The 13,808-nt window shown below is 38.9% G+C and overlaps 2 protein-coding genes across 15 annotated transcripts in view; one reads left to right on the top strand and one right to left on the bottom strand.

The window, feature by feature from the left end:
* The window catches only part of IQCG (IQ motif containing G), a 109,819-nt gene extending 106,345 nt beyond the window's left edge, over positions 1–3,474 (top strand). The window contains exon 12 of the mRNA XM_063622216.1: positions 3,026–3,474. Within this exon, the coding sequence (XP_063478286.1) occupies positions 3,026–3,069 (44 nt within the window). The 3' untranslated portion in view covers positions 3,070–3,474. The remainder of the gene's footprint in view (positions 1–3,025) is intronic.
* LRCH3 (leucine rich repeats and calponin homology domain containing 3) overlaps positions 1–13,808 on the bottom strand; it is a 96,780-nt gene that overhangs the window by 44,407 nt on the left and 38,565 nt on the right. For all 14 annotated transcript variants that reach the window (XR_010116723.1, XR_010116722.1, XR_010116724.1 and 11 more), the window contains exons 5-9: positions 12,792–12,928; positions 9,988–10,097; positions 8,790–8,883; positions 7,350–7,470; positions 3,812–3,960 (exon numbers count right to left, since the gene is read on the bottom strand). Coding sequence is in view for 11 of the 14 variants with exons in the window: in XM_063622169.1 (XP_063478239.1) it covers positions 3,812–3,960; positions 7,350–7,470; positions 8,790–8,883; positions 9,988–10,097; positions 12,792–12,928 (611 nt within the window). In the remaining 3 variants the exon portion in view is untranslated. The remainder of the gene's footprint in view (positions 1–3,811; positions 3,961–7,349; positions 7,471–8,789; positions 8,884–9,987; positions 10,098–12,791; positions 12,929–13,808) is intronic.

Raw genomic sequence — 13,808 nt, 5'->3', positions numbered from 1 at the left:
CAGAAATAAATAAATTTAGTATATTAATCCAGAACACTGCGATTACACAGTTCACATCCAATTTGTCATTTAATTTGTATACTATACTAAAAAATATTTTAATAGACTCTTCAAATGTAAACTTTAAGTTTAAAAGCATCATATGCTATACTGCTGCTTTAATAAACAAAAACATTCACAATCCACATTTATTTTATTTTATAAGAAAGTAGATTTCCTTCTCACTGTATTATTTACATTACAGTGACCAAGCACAGTAATATTTACTGAATAAGAAGATGTTAGAATTGGAAAGGAACTGAAGAGGTCACTAACAGACTTCCATTTAGGACAGAAATCCCCACCTACCCTACCCTAACATTTGCTCACTTTCTCTTGAACATTTCTGGTAATAGTGAGTTCACTGGGCAGATTACATTGCTTTATCCATCACAACAAACTGTCTCTTATCATACTCGTACAAACAGTCTTGAGTGTGTTGGTGAATATCAAGATAAAACAAAAAGTAATTTCTATTTATGGTAAAATACCATATTTAAAAGGAAAATATTATTGACAATTTTACTTATTTACAAACTAAAGAGTAAAAGGTCATTTTCAAAAAGTATTACTGAGGAAAATTAAACTGGTTTAAAATACAGACCACACGCTGAAAAATAAAATTATAAATCAAAGGTAGAGGATTAAAGGTTATCAAAGGAAGACCTATAGAAGCAATACAATCTTGTTTCAACACCAAAAATAATCATCAAAATGATTATTCATCAAGGGAAAAATAAGAAAACAACTTTCCCAAAAAGGATATCTACAAACAAACATAAAACTACTTACCATTTACTTCCAAGAAATAGCATCTACCTCCAAGAAATAGGTATATCACACGTCACTAGAAACTTTTGGTGAGTTACTTCAAAGGGCTAACAACTGACTGTCTTAAAGTCTGGACATGAGATCCCAAATAATAAACTACAATTCTAAAACTCTGATGCGAAAATAATTTTTCTAATTTTAGTGAATACACCATTTAAAAATTTTTGTTTATTTAGAGACAGAGTGTCTCTATGTTGCTCAGGCTGGTCTCAAACTCCTGGGCTCAAGCAATCTTCCTACTTCAGCCTCCCAAGTTGCTGAGATTACAGGAATGAGCCACCAGGCCAAGCTATACCACTTTAAAAAATAAACACAAATCTCCTAGGATATTATATCAGTGACTTACCATCCTAGTTTTTTTTTTTTTGGATACAGAATCTTGCTCTGTCACCTAGGCTGGAGTGCAGTGGCACAATCTTGGCTCACTGCAATGTCCGCTGCCCAGGTTCAAGTGACTCTCGTGCCTCAGCCTCCTGAGTAGCGGGGACTACAGGCACCTGCCATGACACCCAGCTAGGTTTTTTTTTTATATATATATATTTTTAGTAGAGATGGCGTTTCATCATGTTGGCCAGTCTGGTCTCAAACTCCTGACCTCAAGTGATCCACCTGCCTTGGCCTCCCACAGTGCTGGGATTACAGGCGTGAGCCACCACGTCCAGCCCCATCCTAGTTTTATGATACTGCAATAATCTAAAATTATTCTAAGAGGCACACAAAATTTTCATGACAAAATGAATGTGACATTGGTTTAATTAAAAAAAAAAATCATACCATGTTCAGACAGGAATGGTCTATGTATGTGACAAATATTATAATAAAATTAAATAATAGTAGAGTGTTTAAACCGCACATAGGTTAGTTTTTAACATTCCATTTTTAGATAGTGTTCAGGAAAATAAAAAGATACTTCTTCACTGGTTGTGAAACCATCTAAAATAATGCTGTCTCATCCTATTTTCACAGATGCTAAATTTTACGAAAGCTTTATGACACAGAAGTCATAAAGACTACCATACATAACAGGCAGCCAGAATTTTAAAAATATTATTACAAAACAACATAATGAATTAAAGAAATACTGTTTTTTTCATAGTAGTATAATAGGCATTTTCACTTTTAGTAGAGATACTCCATTTATACAGCCTAAGTAACCATAACATGACCAAAGAGAAAGACCAGGAGAAAAGAAAATGAATTCCTTTAAGAATTATAATGTGTCATTGTTAATTTTAATTTTATTGCAAAATAGTTAGTTGCCCCTTGCTCCAGCAGCCTCAACAAGTAGTTTCATTAATCACCTGGTACACTGCTCTCTCTGGGCTGTAGGACTTTGACTTATATAATTTTATCCAACTTTAAATACAAGAGTATCTCTTTACCAACAAAAAATACAGTGTTCAAGTGTTCAGATAGGAAAAACCAAAGCCCTTTTTTTAAAAAAAAGAATGATAATACTGGCTGGGTGCGGTGGCTCACACCTGTAATCCCAGCACTTTGGGAGGCTGAGGTGGGCAGATCACCCGAGGTCAGGAGTTTGAGACCAGCCTGGCCAACATGGTGAAACCCTGTCTCTACTAAAAATATAAAAATTAGCCAGGCGTGGTGGCGGGTGCCTGTAATCCCAGCTACTCGGGAGGCTGAGGCAGGACAATCACTTGAACCCAGGAGGCGGAGGCTGCAGTAAGCCGAGATCGTGCCAAGGCACACCAGCCTGGGCGACAGAGTAAGACTCTGTATCATTAAATAAAGAATGATAGGGCCGGGCGCGGTGGCTCACGCTTGTAATCCCAGCACTTTGGGAGGCCGAGGCGGGCGGATCACGAGGTCAGGAGATCGAGACCACGGTGAAACCCCGTCTCTACTAAAAATACAAAAAATTAGCCGGGCGTGGTGGCGGGCGCCTGTAGTCCCAGCTACTCGGAGAGGCTGAGGCAGGAGAATGGCGTGAACCCGGGAGGCGGAGCTTGCAGTGAGCCGAGATCGCGCCACTGCACTCCAGCCTGGGCGACAGAGCGAGACTCCGTCTCAAAAAAAAAAAAAATAAAATAAATAAATAAATAAATAAATAAATAAATAAGAATGATAGTATCACTCTACAACATGTCCCACTTGAAATGATTATAGTCTAATTCTTTTTTTTCTTTGCTTTTAGCTGTCTCAGACCAAAGAGATTCTTCTCTATTTCTAAAAGGATAATACATCATTCTCTAGAAAGGACCCAAGTGTTTCTCAAATAATCACTGCTCAGAGCCTGAAACCAACTCCAGACATCAACATCACATCCACTAAAGTGAAGCCATTTTATTATGCTGACAAGATAGACTGAAGAATGCTATTCTATCTGAGACCCTTGGGGAATTGGCAGAGATTCTGTAGTGGGCTGAATGCACAGTTGTTTTCTAAGGCAATTCAATGCTCCACTTAAGAGATACTCAAGAAGTTTAATAGCAAACAATTTACGTTCTGTGTGACTTAGCACAAAAGCTCCAATATAATTCAGCATATTATAAAAATTCTATGGTTAAGTCTGCATGTTGCCACAAAAGTCAACTTTTTGGTTTAACTGTTAACTACTGACCGAACTATGATTTATCAGTTAGTAACAATAAAAAAGCAATAAAAACAACAAGGAAAAGCATCACTGTATTTTTCTTTGTACTTTCTTCGAAGGCCTTAACAGTACCTAGACTTCTTTTATTCCTTCTGCAAAATTCTGAAATCTTTCTTCTTGTTTCAAAAATAAACCTAGAGCCTACTTGAGACTACTGTCTGATTTTTCTGAATAAATCTGAAAAATTCAGTACTGAAATTAGAAGTGAACATAATGAAAACAATTAGGCTTAAGTCAACAAATCACTGATGTAACAAAATTTTATACCATTACGAATGATTTTTATGAAGGGACAGCAACATATTTAGGCTTCAATCTATGTACTACCTCATGAGAGATTCGCCGCTGTTCAATATACGCCATAAACTGTGAACTGAGGCTGTCTGAGTCCGGTCCCTTGGGCTGTCTCACCTCGGTCTCTTCTTCCTCTGCGGTGCAGCTGTCTATGTAGTCAATCTGATCTAGATCATGTTCCACTGTATACACCACACACACACACACACACACACACACACACACACACCCCAGAAAAAAACATTCAAATTAGATAGCCAAGAAGACATTTACTTATTTCCTTTTCCCCATGATTTTCTATTTTGAAAGTGGGAGGGATGATAAAAACTTTAAATTACTTAAGTCTTTTTTTTTTTTTTTACCCATTTTATGTCCAAGGTTGGTGGCTCACGCCTGTAATCCCAGCACTTTGGGAGGTGGAGGTGGGTGGATCACCTGAAGTCAGGAGTTTGAGGCAAGCCTGACCAATATGCTAAAATCCTGTCTCTACTAAAAATACAAAAATTAGCTGGGCTTAGTGGCGCACGCCTGTAGTCCCAGCTATTCGGGAGGCTGAGACAAGAGAATTGCTTGAACCTGGAAGACAGAGGTTACGGTGAACCAAGACCGTACCACTGTACTCCACCTTGGGTGACAGAGTGACACTCCCTCTCAAAAACAAAAAAATATTAAATTAATTTTACTTATATTTTATTTTGTTTTGTTTTGTCACCCAGGCTGCAGTGCAGTGGTGTAATCTTGGCTCACTGCAACCTCTGCTTCTCACGTTCAAGCGATTCTCCTGCCTCAGCCTCCCGAGTAGCTGGGATTCCAGGTGTGCACCACCACACCCGGCTAATTTTTGTATTTTTAGTAGATATGGGGTTTCACCATGTTGGCCACACTGGTCTTGAACTCCTGTGCTCAAGCGATCCGCCCACTTTGGCCACCCAAAGTGCTGGGATTACAGGCATCAGCCAATGAGCCTGGCACATAAGTGTTTATTATTTAGTTCATGGCCACTCACAAAAATAGGCTCCAGAAAACCTTAGTCCTAGTTCACTAAAGAATGTAGTAATTGATGATAATTATTGAAATAGAGACCTCTACCATTTTTCTTTGGACCGCTCCTTACTGTTTTTAAACACAGTCGTTTCAGTTTGTGAGACAAAGAGCGAAGACTAATTTTTAAAGACTGAGAGGTGCATCTTTGTGTTTTTCGTGTTTTTGGTCTGGGGCTTAATATCTCTGTGAGGAGATGGCAGGTGGAAAACCGAACACAGTCAACTCAAAAGAAAGTCAAAGGCCACACACAAAAAAGAGAAAAGGTAGGAGTAAACTGGACTTGAGAAAGAAAGAGTTTCTGACTACTATCTCCCTTCCTGTAATTGTTGTCAATTAAACAGAAACAAAAAAGATCAGAACAAAGATTGTCCTATTTGGAAAACTACCTGCTAGAGGTCGGCAATGTAGATCTTTTATAATAGTTTACGGATGGGAAGGGATTCATTTGAGGAGTTCCTTCTTCTCAAAATGCTTTAGGGTGAGGAGACGTATATAAATTATTTTTAGCCACATCTTGTTCATCTGTTAAGTTTGGGAAACCCCCATTATTTTTAAGTTTAAAAGTAATGAAACAACTACTTAAAATGGCACACTAGAAAAAAAACTTCCTACTAAGATAGTTTTTCCGGAGATGCATTAAACCACAACCCGTTACTTCATGACGTTCTACAGGCTGCCTAAAAATCGCAGTTGCTGGAACAGTGAACTTGGGGAAGCCTATTTCTCAATTTAGTCTTCTGACTCAATTATTGATAAATAATTCTGTGAATGCAATTAATATAAAAATGAATTTTGAGTTATTAGAGTTTTATTAATAGCTAAAAAAGATGAAAAGGTTCTAAGTTTATATCCACATTAGAAACCAGATACATAAATGCATTTTTTAAATGTGCTAAAACTTTTCTGACTAAATAAATGGTTTATATTAAGACGATTTCTGAAGAAAGTAACTTTACTTCTTCATCCAATCTAGACCAGTGTGGCCAACTTTACTTCTTCATCCAATCTAGACCAGTGTGGTCAACTTTACTTCTTCATACAATCTAGACCAGTGTAGCCAAAGAGAAAAAAAACACAAGCCATGAAGGTGAACCACATACATCATCTGAAATTTTCTAGTAGCCATATTTTTTAAAGTAAAAGAGGCAGCATTAATTTTAATATTTTACATTGTCCAATATGTCTAAATATCACTTCAACATATAATCAATGCAAAATGTTACTACTTTACACGCTTTTTTTCAAATGAAGTCTTCAAAATCTGATGTGTATTTTATACTTACAGTACATACCAATTTGGGAAAACCACATTTTTTTTTTTTTTTTGAGACAGTCTCATCCTGTCACCCAGGCTGGAGTGCAGTGGCGTGATCTTGGCTCACTGCAACCTCCGCCTCCCAAGTTCAAGTGATTCTCCTGCCTCAGCCTCCCGAGTAGCTGGGATTACAGGCATGTGCCACTATGCCCTGCTTTTTTTTTTTTTTTTTTGGTTTTTAGTAGAGATGGGGTTTCACCATGTTGACCAAGCTGGTCTCAAACTCTTGACCTCAAGTGATCCACCCATCTCAACCTCCCAAAGTGCTGGGATTACAGGCGTAAGCCACCGCGCCCAGCCTAAAAAAACACATTTCAAATACTCAATAATTACCACACGTGGCTAGTGGCTACCATACCCGCACAGATCTCAACATTATCTTAAGTCTTAAATAAACTGATGGAGAAAGGTACCTCATATGAGAGAAACACTTAAAACTAGTGAAATGTAAATGAAATGGTAACGACAGCAGTAAAGAATCTAAGATACTAAGGAAAAGGAGAGTAAATCATTTAATTGAAATCATGGCTGAGAAATGAAAGCTCTCCTCAGATAAGCAATAGGTTTCTGGAAAATCAAAGTCATTTTCCCTTATAACTGGCCCTCAAAATTTAAATATGAAATTAGCCATTAAACATTAAATTCAAACCAATTCAAGCAATACAGAATTGAATGCGAAAATCAAGAGTCTGCTTCGGAAGTATAAGCAAGTAGAGAGAGTGCTGCTTGCTAATGAACTACAAATTTTTTAATGTCAGAATAAGGAAAACTGTGATTCAGATGCCCTTGAAGAACATCTGACAATTCCAGGTGAAGAAAAGGTAAACACTGAAAAAAAAAAAAGCACTAAATTCCTAAAAGAGATCAAATAATGACCACAGCAAGAATCTTAAAAAGGGAGAATGGTACTTCAAAAGGTCGCGGTTAAATCCAGATTAACAAAGATCTACTCCAGGTGTAGTGTCTCTAATATAAAGTTTCCTCCCAAAATAAAAACAAGGGAGAAATACTGTATTTCAACTCTGACTGAAACCAGAAATCATAGTTTCATCCCAATGGAAAATAGTATTTTTCAATCATATATGAAAAGAAGTCTTTAAAAGAAGAGTGAAGAAGCTATAGATACACCAACAAAAGGAGTGGGTATGAAAAAGACAACTTTAGAAAGTTAAATGATTGCGGATACTTTAGCTTCACCAGAGTTATGTTTACCTCCGCCGTTTGTCACTACTAGACTGCTGCGGTTCTCTTGGTACTGGCTTTCTCTTCGTAGTCTTTGTTCTTTAGTAATCTCTGCTACTCGAAGAGGCAGATCTGAAAATTCATCTGTAGGCTTAAAAAAGAAGCAGAAACATTAAAAACAATCATTTTAGAGCCTGGCGGATCATGCCTGTAATCCATGTGCTTTGGGAGACCAAAGCAGGAGGATCACTTGAGGCCAGGAGTAAATTAGCTAGGTGTGCTCACACATGCTGTAATCCTAATACTTGGAATGTTGAGGCGAGACAATCGCTTCAGCCCAGGAGTTCGAGTCTGCAATGAGATAGGGTTCCACCACTGCACTCCAGCCTGTGCGACAAAGCTAGATCATATCTCAACAAAATAAAAATCTGGCCTGGAGTGGTGGCTGATGCCTATAATCCCAACACTTTGGGAGACCAAGGTGGGAATGACAAGCCCAGGAGTTTGAGACTAGCCTGGGCAATATAGGGAGAGCCCGTCCCTAAATTTTTTTTAATTAGCCAGGCGTGGTGGCATAAGCCTGTAGTCCCAGCTACTCAGGAGGTTTAGGTGGGAGGACTGCTTGAGCCATGGTGGCACCACTGCACTCCAGCCTGGGTGAAAGAGCAAGATTCTGTCTCAAAAAATAAAAAAGATTCATGACTCCATAAATCATATATATAGATTTAAAATATCTACATATATATCTGTATTGATACAGCCACATTTATGAACCCACCCACCAAGACATACAAACACAAGTAATTCCAAATTACAAACGGGATGTGGTCTAAAATTAATTTGGTTTCAATTCACAATAAAACAATGTTACAAACAGTAGGTTATCAGTCTTGCTAACAAAAGTTTACTTAATAACTTAATGCATAGCTAAAATATTACTCATTAGTAATTTTTATTTAACTTTTTTTCTTCTGTAGACCTTCTCTGTGGACACAGTAATTTTTAAGAGCAGAAAACATAGTATCAATAATTTAAAAACCAGTAAAACGACAGAATTAGCCAGGAAGTTATTCCTCTTGAGCACATGAATACCCTTTACTAAGGTCCTCGTCTCTACCCATCAGCCGGAAGTCCCACTTGTTTTCTCACCATCTAGCACCTCTGCTCGAGATTACCTGGCCCCTCACATTTTAGGCTTCAGTTTCAACTGGCTCAGCTCCTGTTTGCCTTTCTATGATATGAACTATTTCCATGAGGCAATGAGGAAACAGGCGGAAATCCACGTGACAGAAAGCCGGTAAGGATGCAGAACGCCAGTTCTGCTGGAGAGGGTGGGAAGCTTGCCTCCACCTTGACTTTTCTGTATTTTATGCAGTGAGAAACTGAATCCAGTTAAGATGCTTTTCATTTTCATCATTCTGTTTTCTCTTAATCAGGTGTTACACCACACGGAATGTAAAAAACACTTACTTCATTCCCTGACCATCTCTTATCACCACTGTCCACACTATTGAAGCCTGAATCAAGGGCTCCGTAAGGGCGACTTGAGTACAGTTCTTCATGGCTGCCGAAAAGAGACTCTGTTACTGCAAAGTTTGTTATTTTCACAATTAACATTTGAAATTAAACAGATCAATTTTCTAAAAAACAAGAAACGTGGCATTTAACTATTAGAACTAAATGGGTTTTAATTTTTTAATATGAAAAATTCCAAATAGAAACAAAGCAAACAGAATAGTATGGGACCTCATGTACTCATTATTATCCAGCTTCAAAACAATCACACCTCTGCAATTCTTGTTCATCCAATGAGGCGAGTTTACTAGGACTGTGCTTTTAAGCAAAATTTGAGAGGTTCAAGAGAAGGCCTGAGAGGTTCTCTTTTGAGTAAAGTCCATAAACATTATTTCACTTTCACTGAAACATCTATCCTGCTTGTTTAAAGGCCTAAGAATTTAATTCTTGCTACTTAAGATTGCTCCATACTCAGGAGGCTGAGGTGGGAGGAATGCTTGAGGCTCAGGAGTTTGAGACCAGGCTGCGCAACATAGTAAGACCTTGTTTCAAAAAAAAGAGATTGTTCCAGATGGTTGGGACTGCCAAGTAGATGACCTTATAAGTCATAGGCTGTGTAGCTGAGGGACTCATAGACTTAAAAAATCCTGAAGTGATGTTAATGGTCAACAAATCCAACTCTTCACTCCTTGTAGAAAAAATGAAACTCAAAAAGTAGGAATGACTTGCCTTCAGCTAGTTACTTCAGCGGCAGAGCTAAAGTTAGCGTTCAAGTCACTCAGACCAGTAGTTTTCAACTGGAGGGCTCCAAGGTGACATCTGGAGACATTTTTGTTTGTCACTTTGCGAGGGTACTACTGGCATCTAATGGGCAGACACCAAGGATGCTGCTAAATGTCTTACAATGTACAGGACAGCCCATCACAACAAAGAATTATCTGATCTAAAATGTCAACAGTGCCAAGGTTGAGAAACCCTTAGAACTAGACTTTGCTATATCTAGGTAATCAACTTTACAATACAAGCATTCTGAGAATAACAGTGTTAAAACAGGTTATTTCCCTTTAGTCAAACATTCAGGCAAATTTAAGTATCCATTTTATTTGATTCCCTGTACCAAAAATATGATAGATAAGGGACAGAATATACTTACCAGGAGCCAAAACCCAATGGTCTCCTATCATAATCCGGCAGATCTGGAGCAATCTTACAAGCTTGTATGTTCAGGTATTTAAATATGTGGATTTTGCCTTTTATACATATCTAAATAAAGTCACACAAATGTAGCCAAATTATTACTCATCTGAAGTATGCTCCTTTTTATCATATCAACATTTTATGTAACACAAATTGGGAAAGGGAGGCATTTCTATCAAGTACATACAGTAATATTTAAAAACTAATAAATTATATTATTTGGTTAAGTGTTATTTTAGGTGTTCAACTGGTAAATAGAAGTTTTCATTTTCTAGTCACTAATAAACTTCAGTAATATATAAATAAATTTTGATTATACTGTTCAAATACCAAGTAAACTTATCACACTGATTAGTTTGCATAGTCAGATTTAAAGCATTTCTCCCCATTAGATTACATGAAGCAACTTTTAGGAATCCAACAATCATATACAACTATGTTTTTGATTCTGCTTTGAGAGAGAAGAGCAGGAAATCATGAAATATTACATATATTTCTGCTGCTACTTGTCCCAGAAGTCAAAACACAAATTCTTGAGGCTTATAAGACCCTTCTATTGTTAGGAAGTTTACTCATAAAGTTTTATAGTTGCCATAAAGAGTGGCATATGCCGGCGGGCGCAGTGGCTCACGCCTGTAATTGCAGCACTTTGGGAGTCTGAGGCGGGTGGATCACCTGAGGTCAGGAGTTCAAGACCAGCCTGGCCAACATGGTGAAATCCCGTCTGTACTAAAAATACAAAAAATTAGCCAGGCATGGTGGCGGGTGCTTGTAATCCCAGCTACTCGGGAGGCTGAGGCAGGAGAGTCGCTTGAACCCAGGAGGCGGAGGCTGCAGTAAGCCAAGATCACGCCATTGCACTCCAGCCTGGGCAACAAAAGCAAAACTTCATCTCAAAAAAAAGAAAAGAGTAACATATGCTTGTACAAAATCGTCAATAAACTGCAGAATTAAAAAGAGCTAAGGGGGCCAGGTGCGGTGGCTCACACCTGTAATCCCAGCACTTTAGGAGGCCAAGGCAGGTGGATCACGAGGTCAGGAGATCGAGACCATTCTGGCTAACACGGTGAAACCCCATCTCTACTAAAAATACAAAAAATTAGCCAGGCATGGTGGCAGGCGCCTGTAGTCCCAGCTACTTGGGAGGCCGAGGCAGGAGAATGGTGTGAACCCAGGAGGCAGAGCTTGCAGAGAGCTGAGATCGCGCCACTGCGCTCCAGCCTGGGCAACAGAGCAAGACTCTGTCTCACAAAAAAATAAAATAAAATAAAATAAAATAAAATAAAATAAAATAAAATAGCTGAGGGAAAATAATGAGTTGGAAAAAATTTCTAGGTTGTAGGATGTCCAGCATCTACATGTAAAGCTACCTTATAATTATTACTGTATAGCTTCATTTCAGTCACTGATAAACAAATGACCGAACAGTGTAAAGAAGGAATTTGTGACTTTAAAATTAGGAAGGTTATAATAACAACGATCAGAAAAAGAAATGTACTGATAGTTTTTAGCTCTGAAAGCTGAGTATTTTTATCTGTCTCTAGCATTTTTTTTTTTTTTTTTTTGAGACAGAGTCTTGCTCTGTCGCCCAGGCTGGAGTGCAGTGGCGCCATCTCGGCTCACTGCAGCCTCCACCTCCTGGGTTCAAGTGATTCTACTGCCTCCGCCTCCTGAGTAGCTGGGACTACAGGCGCCCACCACCACACCCCGCTAATTTTTGTATTTTTAGTAGAGACGAGGTTTCACCATGTTGGCCAGGATGATCTCAATCTCCTGACCTCATGATCCGCCCACCTCGGCCTCCCAAAGTGCTGGGATTACAGACATGAGCTACCGCATCTGGTGTGTCTCTAGCATTTATGGTGTCTACACTCAAATTTTACTAGAAAAAATAAAGAAATTAACTAAAATTTTACAAGAAAAAATTAAGAAATTAAAATTTTATTAGAAAAAAATTTAGGGAAGAATTCTTCAATTTAAAAAGAAATACCAATTTAGAGAAAGGAAAAACACTTCTGGAAACATTATCTCCTAATCCATTAATTCAAGGCTTCTCAAAAATACATATGTATGTGAATTTATTTTAAAAGAAATTATATTCTAACAGAATGATAAATGTACAGAAAACTTTAAATTTCATCCTTTGTCCAAAAAAAGTCCATGCCTTGCTTCCACTATGGTTTACCTGATGCTTCCACCATGGTTTACCTGATGCTTCCACTATGGTTTACCTGATGCTTCCACCATGATTTACCTGATGCTTCCACTATGGTTTACCTGATGCTTCCACCATGATTTACCTGATGCTTCCACCATGATTTACCGGATGCTTCCACCATGGTTTACCTGATGCTTCCACTATGGTTTACCTGATGCTTCCACCATGATTTACCTGATGCTTCCACTATGGTTTACCTGATGCTTCCACTATGATTTCCCTGATGCTTCCACTATGGTTTACCTGATGCTTCCACTATGATTTACCTGATGCTTCCACCATGGTTTACCTGATGCTTCCACTATGGTTTACCTGATGCTTCCACCGTGATCTACCTGATGCTTCCACTATGATTTACCTGATGCTTCCACTATGATTTACCTGATGCTTCCACCGTGATTTACCTGATGCTTCCACCGTGGTTTACCTGATGCTTCCACTATGGTTTACCTGATGCTTCCACCGTGGTTTACCTGATGCTTCCACTATGGTTTACCTGATGCTTCCACCGTGGTTTACCTGATGCTTCCACTATGGTTTACCTGTGCAGGAGGTGATTGTAGTGGATTGTTATCTAGGGTGATCGTCTGTAGGTGCCTGAGGTTCCGATAACAAACAGGGATTGTGGTAATTTTATTGCATGAGAAATCTAACCGTATCAAAGGCAACTCCGCCAGCTCTGCAAGAAGGTAAAATGGAAATTAACAATTAATGATGTTTTACAACTAGAGAATTTTTACAAAAGCTTCTAGTTAAATGTGATTTTAACACAGATATTTATTCCCATTCTCTTTTAGTGATTAACTGGTAGCAAAGTGGTAAAAATGAGAAAAGTGGTAGCAAAGTGGTAAAAATGAGATCCAGTTGCCTATAGATAGGATTACTAATAAGAAGCAGCTTTGACCTGCTCAGAACTACAGAAAGTCTCAGAAGCTGGAGGCCCTGATACCACAAGAAGGTGGGGATAACAAAAGGATTAGATAACACTCTACATAAAGAACAGTTAAATGCCTGGGTCCACAGCCCCCATTAACACAGCTGGGGCACTATCCTTCTCCAATGTTCCCAGGAGTCAGCAAGTTATTTTCTAGTGAAATTGAATCAAAAAATGCTCTGAACTAGGCCAGGCGTGGTGGGTCATGCCTGTAATCCCAGCACTTTGGGAGGCCGAGGCAGGCAGATCATGAGGTCAGGAGATTGAGGCCAGTCTGACTAACACAGTGAAACCCTGTCTCTACTAAAAAATACAAAAAATTAGCTGGGCCTGGTGGCGGGCGCCTGTAGTCCCAGCTACTTGGGAGGCTGAGGCAGGAGAATGGCGTGAACCCAGGAGGCGGGGCTTGCAGTGAGCCGAGATTGTGCCACTGCACTCCAGCCTGGGCGACAGAGCGAGATTCTGTCTCAAAAAAAAAAAAAAAAAAAAAAAAGCTCTGAACTCAGGGATCCCAGGCATAATGGGATGACAAAAGTCAGGAGGAGTTGCCAGCTGAAATGGGGGAGTTAAGTCAAAGTCTACACACTTAACATTAAGACCTCAGCACCTTCCCACCCCACCCTAT

The sequence above is a fragment of the Symphalangus syndactylus genome, chromosome 17 (genome assembly GCF_028878055.3).
Source record: "Symphalangus syndactylus isolate Jambi chromosome 17, NHGRI_mSymSyn1-v2.1_pri, whole genome shotgun sequence".
NCBI classification, from domain to species: Eukaryota; Metazoa; Chordata; class Mammalia; order Primates; family Hylobatidae; genus Symphalangus; species Symphalangus syndactylus.
This window is presented reverse-complemented; position numbering and strand designations above follow the sequence as displayed.